This window comes from Pristiophorus japonicus, chromosome 10 (assembly GCF_044704955.1).
Source record: "Pristiophorus japonicus isolate sPriJap1 chromosome 10, sPriJap1.hap1, whole genome shotgun sequence".
NCBI lineage: Eukaryota > Metazoa > Chordata > Chondrichthyes > Pristiophoridae > Pristiophorus > Pristiophorus japonicus.
The window spans coordinates 149,780,421-149,798,086 of NC_091986.1; the positions used below are offsets into that span (position 1 = coordinate 149,780,421).

At 46.7% G+C, this 17,666-nt stretch overlaps 1 protein-coding gene across 1 annotated transcript in view; it reads left to right on the forward strand.

Moving 5' to 3' along the window:
• Positions 1–17,666, forward strand: part of ddx10 (DEAD (Asp-Glu-Ala-Asp) box polypeptide 10) — a 464,721-nt gene that overhangs the window by 37,285 nt on the left and 409,770 nt on the right. Inside the window, exon 5 of the mRNA XM_070892172.1 lies at positions 15,354–15,474. Coding sequence (XP_070748273.1) covers positions 15,354–15,474 — 121 coding nt within the window. The remainder of the gene's footprint in view (positions 1–15,353; positions 15,475–17,666) is intronic.

Here is a 17,666-nt window from a genome sequence, read left to right on the forward strand (position 1 = left end):
CTTACGCCTTATCCTTAGACTATGTCCCCTGGCTCTGGACTTCCCCAACATCAGGAATGTTCTTCCTGCATCTAAGCTGTCCAGTCCCGTCAGAATTTTATATGTTTCTATGAGATCCCCTCTCATCCTTCTAAACTCCACTGAATACAGGCCCAGTCGATCCAGTCTCTCCTCATATGTCAGTCCTGCCATCCCGGGAATCAGTCTGGTGAACCTTTGCTGCACTCCCTCGATAGCAAGAATGTCCTTCCTCAGATTAGGAGACCAAAACTGAACACAATATTCCAGGTGAGGCCTCACCAAGGCTCTGTACAACTGCTGTAAGACCCCCCTGCTCCTATACTCAAATCCCCTAGCTATGAAGGCCAACATATCATTTGCCTTCTTCACCGCCTGCTGTACCTGCGTGTCTACTTTCAATGACTGCCACCATTCAGATAATATTCTGCCTTCGTGTTTTTGCCACCAAAGTGGATAACCTCATATTTATCCACATTATACTGCACCTGCCATGCGTTTGCCCACTCACCTAACCTGTCCAAGTCATCCTGCAGCCTCTTAGCGTCCTCCTCACAGGTCGCACCGCCACCCAGTTTAGTGTCATCTGCAAACTTGGAGATATTACACTCTATTCCTTCATCCAAATCATGAATGTATATTGTAAATAATTGGGGTCCCAGCACTGAGCCCTGCGGTACCCCACTGGTCACTGCCTGCCATTCTGAAAAGGACCAGTTTATCCCGACTCTCTGCTTCCTGTCTGCCAACCAGTTCTCTATCCACATCAGTACATTACCCCCAATACCATGTGCTTTAATTTTGCACACCAATCTCTTGTGTGGGACCTTGTCAAAAGCCTTTTGAAAGTCCAAATACACCACATCCACTGGTTCTCCCTTGTCCACTCTACTAGTTACATCCTCAAAAAATTCTCAATTTGTCAAGCAGGATTTCCCTTTCATAAATACATGCTGACTTGGACCGATCCAGTCACTGTTTCCAAATGCACTGCTATTTCATCTTTAATAATTGATTCCAAACTTTTCCCCACTACTGATGTCAGGCTAACCAGTCTATAATTTCCTGTTTTCTCGCTCCCTCCTTTCTTAAAAAGTGGTGTTACATTAGCTACCCTCCAGTCCATAGGAACCGATCCAGAGTCCATCTCTCCTGGTTCTAGAGTTTGTGACTTTTGTGAGAGAGATGTAGAGGTTTAGAGAGAGAATACTAGAGTTTAAGCCTAGACGCATCAATGTTCTATTTATCTGTTGCCTTAAGAATCTTGAATGCTTAAATACTATCTCCTCTGAGATTTTTCTTCTCCACACTAAAAAATCTTTGGGCTAGAAATTCGCTTTTTTGCATAAACAATATTTTTTTTGCCAAAAATACTGCTTTTGTTCCGCTACCGCTACGAGGCCTAAAATTCCATAGAAACATAGAAATCTACAGCGCAAAAGGAGGCCATTTTGGCCCATCATGTCCGCGCCGGCCGACAAAGAGCCACACGGCACTCAGCAGCCCTGAAGGTTACATATAAACCTATGAACAATGGCAGAAAGATAAAGAGCAAGCGGCCCAACCAGTCCGCCCCACACAACTGCACCATCTGTTGCACCGCAACATTCTACACGACACTCCACCCCAACCAGAACCATGAGATCTCCTGGGAGAGGCATAAAAACAGATTAAAATCCCAGGCCAATTGGGGGGAAAAAATCTGGGAAAATTCCTTTCCGACCCATCCAGGCGGTCAAAACTAGTCCAGGAGATCACCCTGGCTGTATTCGATTCCTTGCAGTACTTACCATCGTATCTGTGCCAGCCAACAAGAGGTTATTCAGTCTAATCACACTTACTAGCTCTAGGTCCATAACCCTGCAGGTTACGGCAATTCAAGTGCCCATCCAAGCACCTTTTAAATGTGGTGAGGGTTTCTGCATCCATCACCCTTCCAGGCAGTGAGTTCCAGACCCCCATAACCCTCGGTGTGAAGAAGCTTCCTCTCCAATCCCCTCTGAACCTTCCACCAACCACCTTAAAACGATGTCCCTTCGTAATTGACTCCTCCCCTAAGGGAAATAGGCCCTTGCCATCCACTATATCCAGGCCCCTCAAAATCTTATACACCTCAATGAGGTCTCCTCTCAGCCTCCTCTGTTCCAAGGAAACCAAACTCAGCCTATCCAATCTGTCCTCATAACTAAGATTCTCCAGTTAAGGCAGCATTCTAGTAAATAATCTCTGCACCCTCTCTAGTGCAATCATGTCCTTCCTATAATACGGCGACCAGAACTGGACGCAGTATTCCAGCTGTGGCCAAACCAGGGTATTATACAATTTAAGCATAACCTCCCTGCTCTTGTATTCTGTGTGTCGGCCAATAAAGGCAAGCATTCCGTATGCCGCCTTAACCACCTTATCCACCTGGCCTGCTACCTTCAGGGATCTGTGAACAGGCACTCCAAGGTCCTTCTGCTCATCTACACTTCTAAGTGACCTACTGTTTAATGTGTATACCCTTTCCTTATTAGCCCTCTCCAAGTGTATTACCTCACACTTCTCTGAATTAAATTCCATTTGCCACTGTTCTGCCCACCTGACCAGTAGATTGATAGCCTCCTGCAGTCCATGACTTTCCTCTTCATTATCAACCACACAGTCAATTTTAGTGTCATCTGCAAACTTCTTAATCATACTCCCTATATTCAAATCTAGACCACTGATGTATACCACGAAAAGCAAGGGACCCAGTACTGAGCCCTGCGGAACCCCACTGGAAACATCCTTCCAGTCACAAAAACATCCATCAATCATTACACTTTGTTTCCTATCTCTAAGCCAATTTTGGATCCAACTTGCCACTTTGCCCTGGATCCCAAGGGCTTTAACCTTCGTGAGCAGTCTACCATGTGGGACCTATAGATGTAGTCCTTACTACTCGGGGGATCAAGGGGTATGGCGAGAAAGCAGGAAGGGGGTACTGAAGTTTCATGTTCAGCCATGAACTCATTGAATGGCGGTGCAGGCTAGAAGGGCTGAATGGCCTACTCCTGCACCTATTTTCTATGTTTCTATGTTTCTATCTATCAAAAGCTTTGCTAAAGTCCATATACACTACATCATATGCACTACCCTCATCGAAAAATTCAATCAGGTTAGTCAAACACGATCTTCCCTTAACAAATCCGTGTTGACTGTCCCTAATTAATCCTTGTCTTTGTAAATGTAGATTTATCCTGTCTTTTAGGATTTTTTCCAATACTTTTCCCACCACTGAGGTTAGGCTGACAGGCCTGTAATTACTCGGCCTATCCCTTTCTCCCTTCTTAAACAAGGGTACCACATTAGCAGTCCTCTGGCACCATGCCCAAATCCAAAGAGGACTGGAAAAATAATGGTCAAGGCCCCTGCTATTTCCACTTTCACTTCGCTCAATAACCTGGGATGCATTTCATCCGGGCTTGGGGACTTAACTACTTTCAAAGCCCCTAATACCTCCTCTCTCACTGTTTGTTTATTTCATCCAGAATTTCACATTCTTTCTCGATAGCAGTATCTGCATTGCCCCTTTGTGATAACAGACGCAAAGTACTCATTCAGAACCATACCAATATCTTCTGCCTCCATGCACATATTACCCTCATGGTCTCTAATAGGCCCTACCCTTTCTTTAGTTATCCTCTTGCTCTTAATATATTTATAGAACATCTTTGGGTTTTCCTTAATTTTACTTGCCAAAAATTTTGCACGTTCTCTCGTAGCATTCCTAATATCCTTTTTAATTTTAGCTCTTAACTAACTATATTTCTCCAAAAATTCTACAGTATTTAGCTATCAGTAGATGACATAAGCTTCCCTTTTTTTCTTTTTCCTCCCCTGTAAGTCACTAGGGGGCGCTAGAATTATTATTCCCACCCTTTTTCTTTAAGGGCACATGTTTGGCCTGAGCCCTCCAGATCTCCTCCTTGAATGCCCCCCATTGTTCCGAAACTGATTTACCTACAAGTAGCTGTTTGCAGTCCATTGTGGTCAAATCACTTCTCAACTTAGCAAAGTTAACTTTTCCCCAATTTGGAACTTTTATTCCTGGTCTATCCTTGTCCTTATCCATAACTATCTTGAATCTGACTGAATTATGGTCACTGTCAACCAAGTGCTCTCCCACTAATACCCCTTCCACCTGCCCAGCATCATTCCCCAAAACTAAATCGAAAACCACCCCTATCGTGTTGGGCTTGTTACGTACTGACTAAAAAAAGTTTTCTTGAATGCATTTTAAGAATTTTGCACACTCTATACCTTTCACACTATATTTGTCCCAATCAATATTAGGATAGTTAAAATCCTCTACTATTACTGCCCTATGGTTGTTAGACTTAAGAACATAAGAAATAGGAGCAGGAGTAGGCCATCCGGCCCCTCGAGCCTGCTCCATCATTTAATACAATCATAGCTGGTCCGATCATGGACTCGGATCCACTTCCCTGCCTGCTCCCCATAATCCCTTATTCCCTTATCGGTTAAGAAACTGTCTATCTTTGTCTTAAATTTATTCGATGACCCAGCTTCCACAGCTCTCTGAGACAGCGAATTCCACAGATTTACAACCCTCTGAGAAGAAATTTCTTTTCATCTCAGTTTTAAATGGGCGGCCCTTTATTCTATTATGCCCTCTAGTTCTAGTCTCCCTCATCAGTGGAAACATCCTCGCTGCATCCACCTCGTCAAGCCCGCTCATAACCTTATACGTTTCGATCAGATTATTTCTCATTCTTCCAAAATCCAATGAGTAGAGGCCCAACCTACTCAATCTTTCCTCATAAGTCAACCCCTCATCTCCAGAATCAACCTTCTCTGAACTACCTCCAAAGCAAATATATCCTTTCTTAAATATGGAAACCAAAACTGCACGCAGTATTCCAGGTGTGGCCTCACCAATACCCTGTATAGCTGTAGCAAGACTTCCCTGCTTTTATACTCCTTCCCCCTTTGCAATAAAGGCGAAGATTCCATTGGCCTTCCTGATCACTTGCTGTACCTGCATACTAACCTTTTGTGTTTCATGCACAAGTACCCCCCAGGTCCCGCTGCACTGCAGCACTTTGCAATTTTTCTCCATTTAAATAATAACTTGCTCTTTGATTTTATTTCTGCCAAAGTGCATAACCTCACACTTTCCAACATTATACTCCATCTGCCAAATTCTTTGCCCACTCACTTAGCCTGTCTGTGTCCTTTTGCAGATTGTTTTGTGTCCTCCTCACACATTGCGTTTCCTCCCATCTTTGTATTGCCAGCAAACTTAGCTAAGTTACACTTAGTCCCTTCTTCCAAGTCGTTAATATAGATTGTAAATAGTTGAGGTCTCAGCACTGACCCCTGTGGCACCCCACTAGTTACTGGTTGCCAACCAGAGACTGAACCATTTATCCCGACTCTCTGTTAGTTAGCCAATCCTCTATCCATGCTAATATATTACCCCCAACCCTGTGAACTTTTATCTTGTGCAGTAACCTTTTATGTGGCATCTTGTGAAATGCCTTCTGGAAGTCCAAATACACCACATCCACTGGTTCCCCTTTATCCACCCTGTTCGTTACATCCTCAAAGAATTCCAGCAAATTTGTCAAACATGACTTCCCTTTCATAAATTCATAGCAATTTGCCTGCAAATTTGCTCTTCTATCTCCCTCCCACTGTTTGGGGGTCTATGATACACGCCCAGCAGTGTGATTGCCCCTTTTTTATATTTTATTTTTCAATTCGACCTATATGGCCTCATTTGATGATCCCTCTAGCAGATCATCCTTCTTCTCAGCTGTAATAATTTATTTATACCGTGACCCCCCCCCTCTGCTTTTTACCCCTCTCTCTGTCTTGTCTAAAAATCCTGTAACCAGGAATATTGATCTGCCAAACCTACCCCTCTTTCAGCCATGTCTCTGTAATGGCTATAATGTCATACTCCCAAATGTCTACCTGTGCTCTTAGCTCATCTGTCTTATTCGCTATACTCCTTGCATTAAAGTATATACCATTTAGCACAGGAAGACCTCCTTGAATTACTACTTAGTAACCCTTGTTTCCTCTGTCTTACAGATTCACTTTCTACATTTTTGCTATCCAATTCAGCTTTACTTTCTTCCCTATTGAATTTGTTCTCAGGTTCCCATCCCCCTGCCAAGCTAGTTTAAACTCTCCCCAACAGCAATAGCAAAACTCCCCTGTGATGATATTGGCCCCGGCGCTGTTGAGATGCAACCCGTCCGGTTTGTACAGTTCCCATCTCCACCAGAAGCGGTCCCAATGCCTCAGGAATTTAAAGCCCTCCCTCCTACACCAACTCTCCAGCCAAGCGTTTACCCACTTTATCCTTCGATTCATGTATTAATTAGCACATGGCACCGGTAGTAACCTGGAGATCACTATCTTTGAGGTCCCACCCTTTAATTTTCCTGCTAGCTCCCTAAATTCTGCCTGCAGGACCTCATCCCTCTTTCTACCTATGTCATTGGTTGAGATATGGACCTCTAGCTGTTTACCCTACCGCCCCCCCCCCCCCCCCCCCCCCCCGAGTACCCTGCGTCCACTCTGTGACCTCCTTGACCCTGGCACCAGGGAGGCACCATACCATCCTGGAATCACGTCTATGGGCCCAGAAACGCTTCTCTGTCCCCCTAACTATTGAATTCACTACTACAGCTCTTTTATTATTTGTCCCTCCCCACTGCGGAGCTGAGGCACCCGTGGGTGCATTGGACTTGGCTCTGGCTGCACTCCCCAGAGGCACTATCGCCTTTACCGGTACTCAAAAGAAAATATCGGTTGGAAAGCGAGATGGACTCGTGGGGGATGGGGATGGGATGGGGGGCGGATGGGGATGGGGGGGGGCGGATGGGATGGGATGGGGGCGTGGGGCGGGGTGGGGGATGGGATGGGGGGTGGGATGGGATTGGGGGGGGATGGGAGGGGTGGGATGGGATTGGGGGGGGATGGGAGGGGTGCGATGGGGGGGGGGGATGGGAGGGGTGTGGTGGGGGGGATGGGAGGGGTGCGGTGGGGGGGGTGGGGATGGGGGGGGATATGGGTGGGGGGGGATGCGGGGGTGGGGGGATGATGGGGGATTGGGGGGGGGCGTGGGGTGTGGTGTGGGGGGTGGCGGGGGCGGAACTCCTGCAGTATCTGCCTAGTATTCTTACTTCGTCTGGTGGTCACCCACTTCCCCTCTGCCTGCACTCTTTTATGCTGCGGGGTGACCACCTCCTGAAACGTGCTATCCACGTAGCCCTCAGCCTCGCGGATGCACCGTCGTGACTCCACCCACTGCTCAAGCTCCGAAACGGGGAGCTCGAGTAGTTGAAGCTGGAGACACCTTTTGCGCACATGGTTGTCTAGGCCGCGCGAAGCATCGAAGACTTCCCACATGCCACAGGACATGTATTCCACAGGACTGAACTCCCCTACCATCTCTCTAATTAGACTTATCTGTTTAAAAAGAGAATGAGAGATACTTACCAATCAAACAGCTAATCACTTACCTGCCCGGTCGAGGGCCTTCCGAACACACAGGGCCTCGTGACTTGCCGACTCGCGGGGTCTCCCGAATCGCCGGTAAATCAAGCTTCAATTTGCGCAGTGGTAAAAATCGGCGTTGCATGAGGATTCGTGGCACAAACCGCGAATTTTCTGCAACTTTACATCGAGGCCGATACCACTGCGAGAAAGGCCTTGGGAGGGGGGGAGGGGTTATGGACCATTTTCCATACCTCGGGAACTTACTATCAGCAAGGGCAGCCTTCGGTCGCCTGAGAAGAGAGTGTTTGAAGACCAGGGCCTCAAATCTGTCACCAAGCTTTTTGGTCTACAGGGCAGCAGTTATACCCGCCCTCCTATATGGCTCAGAGACATGGACCATATGCAGCAGACATCTCCAAGTGCTGAAGAAGTACCACCAACGCTGCCTCTGCAAGATCCTGCAAATCCACTGGGAGGGTAGACGCACCAACGTCGGTGTTCTTGCTCAGGCCAGCATCGAAGCACTGACCACGCTCGACCAGCTTCGTTGGGCGGGCCACATCGTCCGCATGCCCGACATGAGACTCCCTAAGCAAGTGCTCTACTCGGAACTCCTACACAGCAAGTGAACCCCAGATGGGCAGAGGAACATTTCGAAGACACCCTCAAAGCCTCCTTGATAAAGTGCAACATCCCCACCGACACTTGGGAATATCTGACCTAAGACCACCCAGACTGGAGGGGGAGCATCCGGGAAGGCGCTGAGCACCCTGAATCTCGTCGCCGAGAGCATGCAGAAATCGAGCACAGACAGTAGAAGGAGCGTGCGGCAAACTAGACTCCCCACCCACCCTTTCCTTCAACCACTCTATGCCCCACCTGTGACAGAGACTGTAATTCCCACATTTGACTGTACAGCCACCTGAGAATTCACTTTGAGTGGAAGCAAGTCTTCCTCAATTCTGACGGACTGCCTACGACTGATGATGAGGGAAGGGGGAAAACACCCCAAAAAATTGTAAAAAAAAAAAAAAATTTTTAAATCTCAAAACATTCACAAGATACTTAACTAGCGAATCGCTGCAACAGAATTAAAAAATAAAAACTTTTTAACTTATCTTTTTTGCAGGTCTTCATAATTACCCCGTTGCTCCAAGGACTACAGCGCAGCTTTTTACCTGGTGGTTTTTTTCGTCCTAAATACGGGTGCAAACTGAGGCAAATTTTTGGCGAAAGCGATATTTTGAGTCTTGCACGGCGGCGGTCCGCTCCCCAGCGGTACTTAATAACCGTTGCGCAAGATGTCTCTGAATTTCCTGCTGTCCGGTTTTTCGCTAAAAATGGCAAAATATCGCCAAAAAAACGAGCATGAGGTCGGCACATTTTTAATCATGAGACTTTTCAACTTCTATAGCTGAGGCCTTGAGCTACGTATCTGTGTAGTGAACCATTACTGCAATGCTCTCAAAGTCTGGATATCTTTTCTTATGGTATGATTACCAGAATTGAACACACTACTCCTGGTGTGGCCATACCGGTACCTAATATAAACTCATTATCACCTCCTGCGATTTGTGCTTTGTTCTCGCTAGAATCTAACTAGAAAATAGTTTGGTGTGTTTTATTAGCATCATTTTCAGTCATTTGAAACTGGGTTACTCATGACGACGCCAGGTGAGCCTCTGACCAGGCGACCGGCACATCACCCCTCCCTCAAGCAGCGGGCCTCCACCCCCCCAGCGGCGATCAGGCCTCTCCTCGTCAACGGCTGGACCTCTCCTTCCCCACTAGTGACCTGGCCTCTTCTACTGATGAGCATCACTGCTGTGACCCTTCCACCCTCCCACTCCTTGCTGACCTCTGACACAGAACTCCAGCGGACAACTGACCTTCCCAATGCCTGCCCCCAACCATCAAGGGCGCTACTCGGCGCCAAACTTGTGGCCAACTTCTCGCTGTAGGCAATTAGGCCCATACAGCACTGAGTGGTCTCCAGTCGCTTTGGACCCTCTTGCCACTGGACCAAGACCTTACTCAGCTAAGCCCGTGTGGTGGCCGATGTGCAACAGCCACCCCACGGTAAAAGAACTCACACACAGGCATCTTCCACTCCGTTAACATGAAGTTCGAGACCTGGAATGTCAGGAACCTCATGGACAACTCCAGCTGCGACAGGCCAGAACGCCGCACCGCCATAGTTGCCCGGGAACTTAGACGCTTTGACATCGACATCGTCGCCCTAAGCGAGACCCGGTGGGTAGGGGAAGGCCAGCTCAAGGAAAATGGTGGAGGTTATACCTTTTTCTGGAAAGAGAAATCAGAGGAAGAATGCTGCCTTCACGGAGTCGGCTTCGCCATCAAAAACAAGCGGGTCGACCGCCTCAAAGACTCCCCCTGCGGGGTTAACGAACGCCTCATGATTCTTCAACTCACCCTATCCCGAAACCAAAGCGCCACAGTCATCAGCGCGTGCGCCCCAACACTCGATGAAACGGATGAGACCAAAGAGGGCTTTTACTCCAACTTTGCAAAATTCCTGTCCCGCATCCCTGCGGGCGACAAACTGATCCTCCTAGGTGACTTCAACGCCAGGGTCAGCAAAGACATAGCCCTCTGGGGAGGCGCGATTGGCAGAGAGGGGGTAGGGAAAGCCAACTCCATTGGTAACCCTACTCCTGACAAAATGTCTAGAACGTGAACTTCTCATCACCAACACCTTGTTCAACTAGAGGAACAAATACAAGGCAGCGTGGCAACACCCCTCGCTCCAAACACTGGCACCTGCTCGACTATGTCATCATCCGAGCCTGGGATCACAAGGATGTGCGCATCACCTGGGCCATGACAGGAGCTGACGACTGCTGGACGGACCACCGCCTAATCTGATCCATCATCGACATTAACATTGCCCCAAAGTGGAGGGAACAGCGGAAGCAGTGCTGCAAAAAAGGCAATGCCGGGGCACTTAAAGACCCAGCTAAGAGAGCCCTATACAGCCAGTGCCTCACAGCTAACCTGGCGTGCCTTGATGACTTGAGATGCAGAATGCCCACAGCGCTTGGTCTAACCTCCAGGCCTCCATAACCAGTGCCTGTGAAGAGACACTTGGTCACTCAACCAGAAAACACCAGGACTGATTTGATGAGAATGATCTGGAGATCCAAGAACTAATAGATCGCAAGTGCAGAGCATTTCTGAGCCTTAAGCAACAACCCAACTCAGGAGCAGCAAAGCAACATTACAGACGGCTCAAGGCTGAGGTCCAACAAAAAACCCAGGACCTAAAGAACAGGTGGTGGATGGAGAAAGCACAGGAGGTAGAACAACTGGCCGACAGCCATGATGTGCGAGGATTCTTCATTGCAGTCAAGGCCACCTACGGTCCAAACTCCCAGGGCCCCACCCTGCTGCTGGCCAAGAACGGGGAAACACTCATCAAAGACACCGAGGCAGTCAGGACCCGCTGGAAGGAGCACTTCGAAGATCTCCTCAATCGAGACTCTGCCTTTGGCGCGAGTGTTCTCGACTCCATTCTGCAGCATGCGACCCGCCACCACCTCCGTAAAACCCCAACATTGCACGAGGTAGGAAAAGCCATAAAACAGCTCCAGAACAACAAGGCTACGGGAGCGGATGGAATCCCTGCTGAGGCACTGAAGTATGGCGAAGAGGCGTTGTTGGCACGGATACATGACCTCATCTCTCTCATCTGGAGGGAGGAGAGCATGCCGGGAGATCTCCGAGATGCAGTGATCGTGACCATCTTTAAAAAAGGGGACAAGTCCGACTGCGGCAACTACAGAGGGATCTCCCTGCTATCAACCACTGGGAAAATTGTCGCTCGAGTCCTCCTCAACCGTCTTCTCCCTGTGGCCGAGGAGTCCTCCCGGAGACACAGTGTGGATTTCGTCCCCTATGGGGCACAACGGACATGATCTTTGCAGCGCGACAGCTGCAGGAAAAATGCAGGGAGCAGCCCTTATACATGGCCTTCTTCGACCTTACAAAGGCTTTTGACACTGTCAATCGCAAGGGTCTATGGAGCGGCGTCCTCCATGTCGGATACCTTCACAAGTTCTTCAACATCCTTCACGACATGCAGGCCATGATCCTTACCAATGGATCCATTACAGACCCAATCCACGTCGGGACTGGGGTCAAACAGGGCTGCGTCATCGCGCCAACCCTCTTAATCTTCCTCGTGCCATGCTCCACCTCAGTCAACAAGCTCCCCGTTGGAGTGGAACTAAACTACAGAACCAGTGGGAAGCTGTTTTAACCTTTGCCGCCTCCAGGCCAAGTCCAAGATCACCCCAACCTCTGTCGTCGAGCTACAGTACGTAGATGACGCCTGCGTCTGCGCACATTCAGAGGCTGAACTCCAGGATACAGTCGATGTATTTACTGAGGCATACAGAAGCATGGGCCTTACGCTAAACATCCGCAAGACCAAGGTCCTCCACCAGCCTGTCCTCCCCGCACAGCACTGCCCCCCAGTAATCAAGGTCCACGGCGCGGCCCTGGACAACATGGACCATTTCCCATGCCTCGGGAGCCTCCCATCAACAAAAGCAGACATTGATGAGGTGATTCAACACCGTCTCCAGTGCGTCAGCGCAGCCTTCGGCCGCCTGAGGAAAAGAATGTTCGGAGACCAGGCCCTTAAATCTACCACCAAGCTCATGGTCTACAGGGCTGTAGTAATACCCGCCCTCCTGTATAGCTCAGAAGCATGGACCATGTACTGTAGACACCAAGTCGCTGGAGAAATACCATCAACGATGCCTCTGCAAGATCCTTCAAATCCCCGGGAGGACTGTCGCACCAACATTAGCGTCCTCGACCAGGTCAACATCCCCAGCATTGAAGCACTGACCACACTTGATCAGCTCCGCTGGGCAGGCCACATTGTCCGCATGCCAGACACGAGACTCCCAAAGCAAGTGCTCTACTCGGGACTCCTTCATGGCAAACGAGTCAAGGGTGGACAGAGGAAACGTTTCAAGTACACCCTCAAAACCTCCTTGATACAGTGCGGCATCCCCACCGACACCTGGGAGTCTCTGGCCAAAGACCGCCCTGAGTGGAGGAAGTGTATCCGGGAGGGCGCTGAGCACCTAGAGTCTCGTCTCCGAGAGCATGCAGAAAACAAGCGCAGGCAGCGGAAGGAATGTGCGGCAAACCTGTCCCACCCTCCCTTACATAGAAACATAGAAAATAGGTGCAGGAGTAGGCCATTCGGCCCTTCGAGCCTGCACCGCCATTCAATAAGATCATGGCTGATCATTCCTTCAGTACCCCGTTCCTGCTTTCTCTCCATACCCCTTGATCCACTTAACCGTAAGGGCCATATCTAACTCCCTCTTGAATATATCCAATGAACTGGCATCAACAACTCTCTGCGGCAGGGAATTCCACAGATCAACAACTCTCTGAGTGAAGAAGTTTCTCCTCATCTCAGTCCTAAATGGCCTACCCCTTATCGTAAGACTATGTCCCCTGATTCTGGACTTCCCCAACATCGAGAACATCCTTCCCGCATCTAACCTGTCCAGTCCTGTCAGAATCTTATGTTTCTGTGAGATCCCCTCTCATCCTTCTAAACGCCAGTGAATAAAGGTCCAGTTGATCCAGTCTCTCCTCATATGACAGTCCAGCCATCCCTGGAATCAGTCTGGTGAACCTTCGCTGCACTCCTTCAATAGCAAGAACGTCCTTCCTCAGACTAGGAGACCAAAACTGAACACAATATTCCAGGTGAGACCTCACTAACGCCCTGTACAACTGCAGTAAGACCTACCTGCTCCTATATTCAAATCGCCTAGCTATTGCCTGCTGTACCTGCGTGCCCACTTTTAGTGACTGATGAATCATGGCACCCAGGTCTCGTTGCACCTCGCCTGTTTTCTAGTCTGCCGCTATCCAGATAATACTCTGCCTTCTTGCCCTCAACGATTGACTCTCCCACCTATGGCAGGGTCTGTGGCGCTCGTATTGGACTGTTCAGCCACCTAAGGACTCATTCTCAGAGTGGAAGCAAGCCGATTGAGAGGGACTGCCTATGATGATGATTTGTTCTCGCTGTACCTCCCAAGATCTGCTTAGCCTTCCTTGCTGTTGCTGCATACTGCGCTATTGCTTTCAGTGGGCTATTTGTCAACAGCCCAGATCCCTTTCTTGTTCAAAGTAACTCCTGCCAAATGAACCGGAAGCTGCACAGAAGCATTCTGTGCATAACTGTCAAATCACAAATTTAAAAAATAACATTCACCACAACAGACGGAGGATCTGAGAAATGCTGAAGCGCATCACTAATAAAGTTTCATTAATGTTACTAGGTTGGGTTAATGTTATTGGTGATTTTTCCAGTTTAAGAACCACTGTCTCAAAGGACAAAAAACTTAAAAGAAATAAACTCCAAGTTCAAAATGTATTTAAAATTAACGGTTCTAACAGAATTCTATAAATCCGCTTCTTTATTCCTCACTTTGGGAAGTCCGGCGATAACAAAAATAAAAAAAACACTGGAACTGCGCATGTGCAACTACTTCTGGTTCGTTGGCAGCATCCTTTCTTGTTTTGTTCCTGCAACCCTGAGCCTTTTAGTTTATATTCCCATTGTTCATTTCTCTTCCGTAGTCTCGTATAACTTGCAGTTATTCCCACATTAAAATAAATTTTCCACTCATTTGCCCACCTTCCCAACTTATACAGATCCCTTTTCTATTGGGATTACCTCTTCCCTATTATTTGACCTCTCTCTAATTTGGTGTCATCTGCAAACTTAGACAGCTTTGTTTCTGTCCCCAATTCCCAATTGCTTGTATACAGCAATGGCCTCAGCACTGATTTCTATAGCTCCCAACTAGTGACCTCTTGCTGTGTTAACACAGCTTTGATAACAACCCTCCTTTCCCTGGTTAACTGATTTTCAGTCCACACAAGCTTGCCTCCTATTCGATAACCTTCCTGCCTTATACATTAATTGTTTGCCTGGCACAGTATCAAAAAGCCTGGCCAAAATCTAAATACATCTCCTCTGCTGAACCTTCATTGTCAACAATATTTGTAATTTTCTTGCACTCTACTGAATTTGTTAGGCAAGAACTCCCTCCGATAAATTCACCCTTTCTTCTGGACCTGGTGAATTGTTTTCTTTTCAAATTTATCAGCCTGTAAGTGACCACCATATCTGAAATTTTGAATTCTTCTACTTGCTCTGCCTCGCTCTTCCCTGGGATATTTAATTTCTGTGCTGGGGAGACTGCCCATGAACGCAGAATAATATAATTGCTGTCCCTCATACCTTTAATATTGTGTCACTGTTGAGATCTTTCATTGTCCTCACATCTTTTTCATCTGCTTGCTGTGAATATATTTAAAGAAATGTGTGACATTTTTCTGACTAGTTTCTTAACCTCCATTTGCCATATATTTTATATTTGTCCCATTACACCCTGCTACCCATAGGTTTATACTTTAGGAATATTTTATTGCCCTTATTCCCTGCATTACTTCCATTGTCCATATTGGCCTTTTTCCTCTATTACTCATCTTTCGCATTGGAATGTATAAGGTCTATACATTTTTCCATCCAGTTTGATTGTTTAAAAAAATATATTTGACACACCTTTCGACAGTACCTCAGAACTATAATGATATTGGGTGGGTGAATTTGCTGAGACCTGTACTGCTGCCAGATCTGTGACTGCCTTTGTGAACAACTTAATTAGGGCATATTTTAGTTCTATGTTCAATTTTTCTTTCCCCCTTTCTATTGCCTGATGTTGGTAATCATTTATGAGATGTTTAATCCATATTATTACTTACAATAGGATCTGAAAGTAGAGTCTGAGAGGATCCATCTTACCAATATTGTCATCTGTACTCCTGGCCGTCTTCTGCAGCATATGGATGAGACAACCTACTTCCATGCTTGTGACCTGCAGATGCTAGGTAAGTGCATTGTATTTAAGGGAAATATATCTGGGGCAGTACTTTCTGTTCAGGGAAAAAAGCATACCTACCAGAATTTTCATTGACACTTTGTGCTTTGTAAAAGCACTAATTTTATTGCTCGCATGGAGATCCTTGAATTGGGTCCATTTTCTTGCCAGGCCATTTCAGTGACATCCCTGCGCATTCTACAGAAACTCTATAGAAAACAGTGAGGTCTGCAACTTCAGCCCAGCTTGAAAACTGCTCTGCTGGATTTTGGGAAACCATACTTACAGGCTGGGACTGCAGGGTACCTGGTGAGTGACATGGTTTCCAGGAATCTTACCCTCACCATGGTCTGATTTACAGTTCTTGTTTTCTATGGAGCCTCTGTGGAATAAATGGGGACACATTCTGTCCATGAAAACACTGGATTGATCTAATGGCGAGAAGAATCTGATTGAGGGTCTCCATATTGGAAATTAAAAAACAATTCTAGTGGCCATTTTTTTCCCTACAATATGGATGATTACTTTGAAGAAAAATTATCCCCCTTCAACTTATCTTTTCTCTTTTAAATAAATGTTTTATCTGTTTTATGTTTTGTTTTATAAATCATCTTTCATATTTAAATGGTTCTGCGAATATGGTGGTGATGAGTGATGCATCCTTGTCATTCAAAAGGATTTGAATTTAAAAAGAGATTCTCCACCGCACCCCCCCCCCCCCCGCCAAATTTTTGGATTCTTTTTTAAGTGATAGCCCTAGGCTATGTACTAAAAAAAAAGAACTCTGTGCTCCCATACAACTATAACACAGCTTTGAAGCTGGAAGTTATGAGTGTGTCCTGGGATATGTGCTGGGAGATGTACTTGACCTGCACTTGATGGCACATCTGAGATTGGGATCTGACTATCTGATAAATTGCAATGTCCTGTTACTGTGTGATGCAGAATGTTGGTGTTCCTTTACACTGCCATGAGCTAATTGTATCAGTCAGCTTCGAATTAAGGGCAACTATCTTCTTTTAATGTCAGATTATATCATTGTACAGCAACTATATGATGAGCCTGAAATATTCAATTTTTCTTGTCCTACTTGTAAGAAGTGAAAGATTTTTCACTTGTCCTCCTGTTGTTTTCTGGGGTCTCCCTTTGCTGTGCATCTTCTATTGTTGGCTTCTAAGAAGTATGTAAGAATGGGGTGACTTGTTTTTCTCCTCACCCTGTGGCAGTGTGCCTGCTCTTCACTCTGTCTTCCACAGTGATGTGCTTGATGTTAAGAGCTCATCATGTGGGAATTGAAACCATGGAACTGCATCTCATCATTATCAATCTGTAAAAGATGATGCACAAGTCCATGAAGGTTTATGTGAGGATATTACAATGGTTCAGAATGAAGGAAATAGTCTGACAGGACCACATATTATTGGCTGACTTGTTCAGTATTGTTATGGACCATGATATGCTTGAGGCAATAGGAAGCAGAAAGACTGAAAGTTGTCAAGGAACTGCAGTATGTGGAGGATGGTGCTATTCTTGCTGCATCCTTGGTCACTGTCCTTCTGATAAACAAGGGCTTCTATGCTGAAAGAAGGGGATGCTAAATGACAGGTTTTCAATAGTACAAAGACTAGTAAGTTAAGATAAAAGAAGATTGATTTATTAAAAAAAAATTGGTGTGAAGAAAATGGTTAGGAGGTGAAAGTGATGTATGAGTTTGTATACCTGGGAAGTTCAGTGCTTGATGAAGAGGGTGTATGAAGGTGACGAAGACATGTTGTCTAGCAGTAAGTATCTTGACAGGCTCTTCACATCTCCTCCCCCCCCCCCCCCCCTTGAAATGGAGCGTGTACAAAGCTAGTGTCCAGTTGACATTTCTGTTTGGTATTGGGGCTGGATCTTGAGAAAGGCACAGAAGAAGTAGTTGTGTTTTTGGATTGCATTGCGTGAGGATGTTAGATAACTTGTTTAGAGTAATCCAACACTGAATTAAAGTGAATGAGTGGCCTGCATAGCGAGCATTTTGTAATGAGACGATTCTGATGAGCAGCTTTTATGCTGTGTGGCTGAAGACCTGTACCCTCTGTAGGCTGTAGAATAACTTCCATCTGTGACAAGTTCAATAGGGAGACCAGAGCTGAGGTGATGTATGGGAAGACCACAGACTGATGCTTGGAAGAGCTGGTGAAGGGGTTGCAGTCTACAAAG